This window comes from Pygoscelis adeliae, unplaced genomic scaffold (assembly GCF_000699105.1).
Source record: "Pygoscelis adeliae isolate BGI_AS28 unplaced genomic scaffold, ASM69910v1 Scaffold149, whole genome shotgun sequence".
In the NCBI taxonomy this organism is placed as follows: domain Eukaryota; kingdom Metazoa; phylum Chordata; class Aves; order Sphenisciformes; family Spheniscidae; genus Pygoscelis; species Pygoscelis adeliae.
Genome location: NW_008825494.1, coordinates 2,718,497 through 2,719,696, shown reverse-complemented (window position 1 = coordinate 2,719,696; position 1,200 = coordinate 2,718,497). Strand labels below are relative to the sequence as shown.

Sequence of the window (1,200 nt, the reverse complement as noted above, 5' to 3'; positions counted from 1 at the left end):
TCATCCCACGTAACAGCTGCACTACCACTGAAAACCACATACTGTTTTTTTCTGTGGCAGAACTTTTATTCGGAGGGAAATTATAACTTCTGCATTTACATGGCACAAATTATATACAGTACACTTTCCATGATAAGAATTATGATGCTGTTCACAGAAAGGTATCAAATTTGAGATAAATAATGCATAAGCTAAAATATACAAACCAGGGGTGGAGGTGAAACTATTGGCCATTTTTATTATCTATAGAAGAATTTCAAGGAATAATGTTAATTCAATGTTCAAAAATTTTTAACAAACTTCTAGTAAAGTTAATTGAAATATTTATAATACTATTCAGTTGTTGCACAGTATTTCCAATATACAATCAATCAAGAAGATGCACAGAACACAACACTTAATATGAAAAAACCTATTGCACCCACAATTTGAAGGCTTCAGTGCCTTTTGGATGCTGCACTACCATCTTTATATAAACATTTACAACACTTCAGTAAACACAAAGGTTCTAAATGTAGTGCAGCATTATGGGGGGCCACTTTCAGCTCTTAAAATAAATGTTAAATGCCCATATACTGTGCCATTTATTCTAAGCTGATGGTTTAGGTTGTAACCCTTAATTCCTACTGAGAGTAGCAAACACACTTTCCCCATGTTCAGAAGATTACCATCCCTCTGACTACGCACTCTATATTCTGAGACCTAAACTGTCCTTGGCTTCGTTGTCATTTTGGCGTTTTGCCTCAGTGCTTGTGACAACTATCCCTTATAGTATTTTTTTAATGTCCTGTTAAGTAGTCCTGCGTAGAATCTGAAGCAAAAGAATCTGCATCTTCATTATCAGAATCATCACTACTGTCATCCGCCGCTGGCTCTCCTGTCAGCGCTATCCGGGCATAATCATCAGTGTCTATAGACTTGCAGAAGTGAATGGCATACTTCAGTTTTTCCTCTAGTACTTGCTTACAGGAATACCTGGGCAGCTTCAGGAGAAAGAAGCAAGTGTATGACTCAGGAAGGAAGTGGTCTGGAGGATTGTATTTATCCAATACCTGTTGAAAACAAAAAGCATAATATTTTAGGTTCACTGTCCAAACCACAACTACCTATCAGAATAATGCTTGAGAATTTTTTTTAACAGCATGTTAGATTTGTGATACTGATGCTGAGGTTTCTTAAAAGAACAATGAAAAGACAAAA

The 1,200-nt window shown here is 36.2% G+C and overlaps 1 protein-coding gene across 1 annotated transcript in view; it reads right to left on the bottom strand.

Moving 5' to 3' along the window:
• Positions 1–42: 42 nt before the first annotated feature.
• LOC103923044 (E3 ubiquitin-protein ligase HERC2) overlaps positions 43–1,200 on the bottom strand; it is a 117,075-nt gene continuing 115,917 nt past the window's right edge. The window contains 1 exon segment of the mRNA XM_009331291.1: positions 43–1,052. Coding sequence (XP_009329566.1) covers positions 780–1,052 — 273 coding nt within the window. The 3' untranslated portion in view covers positions 43–779.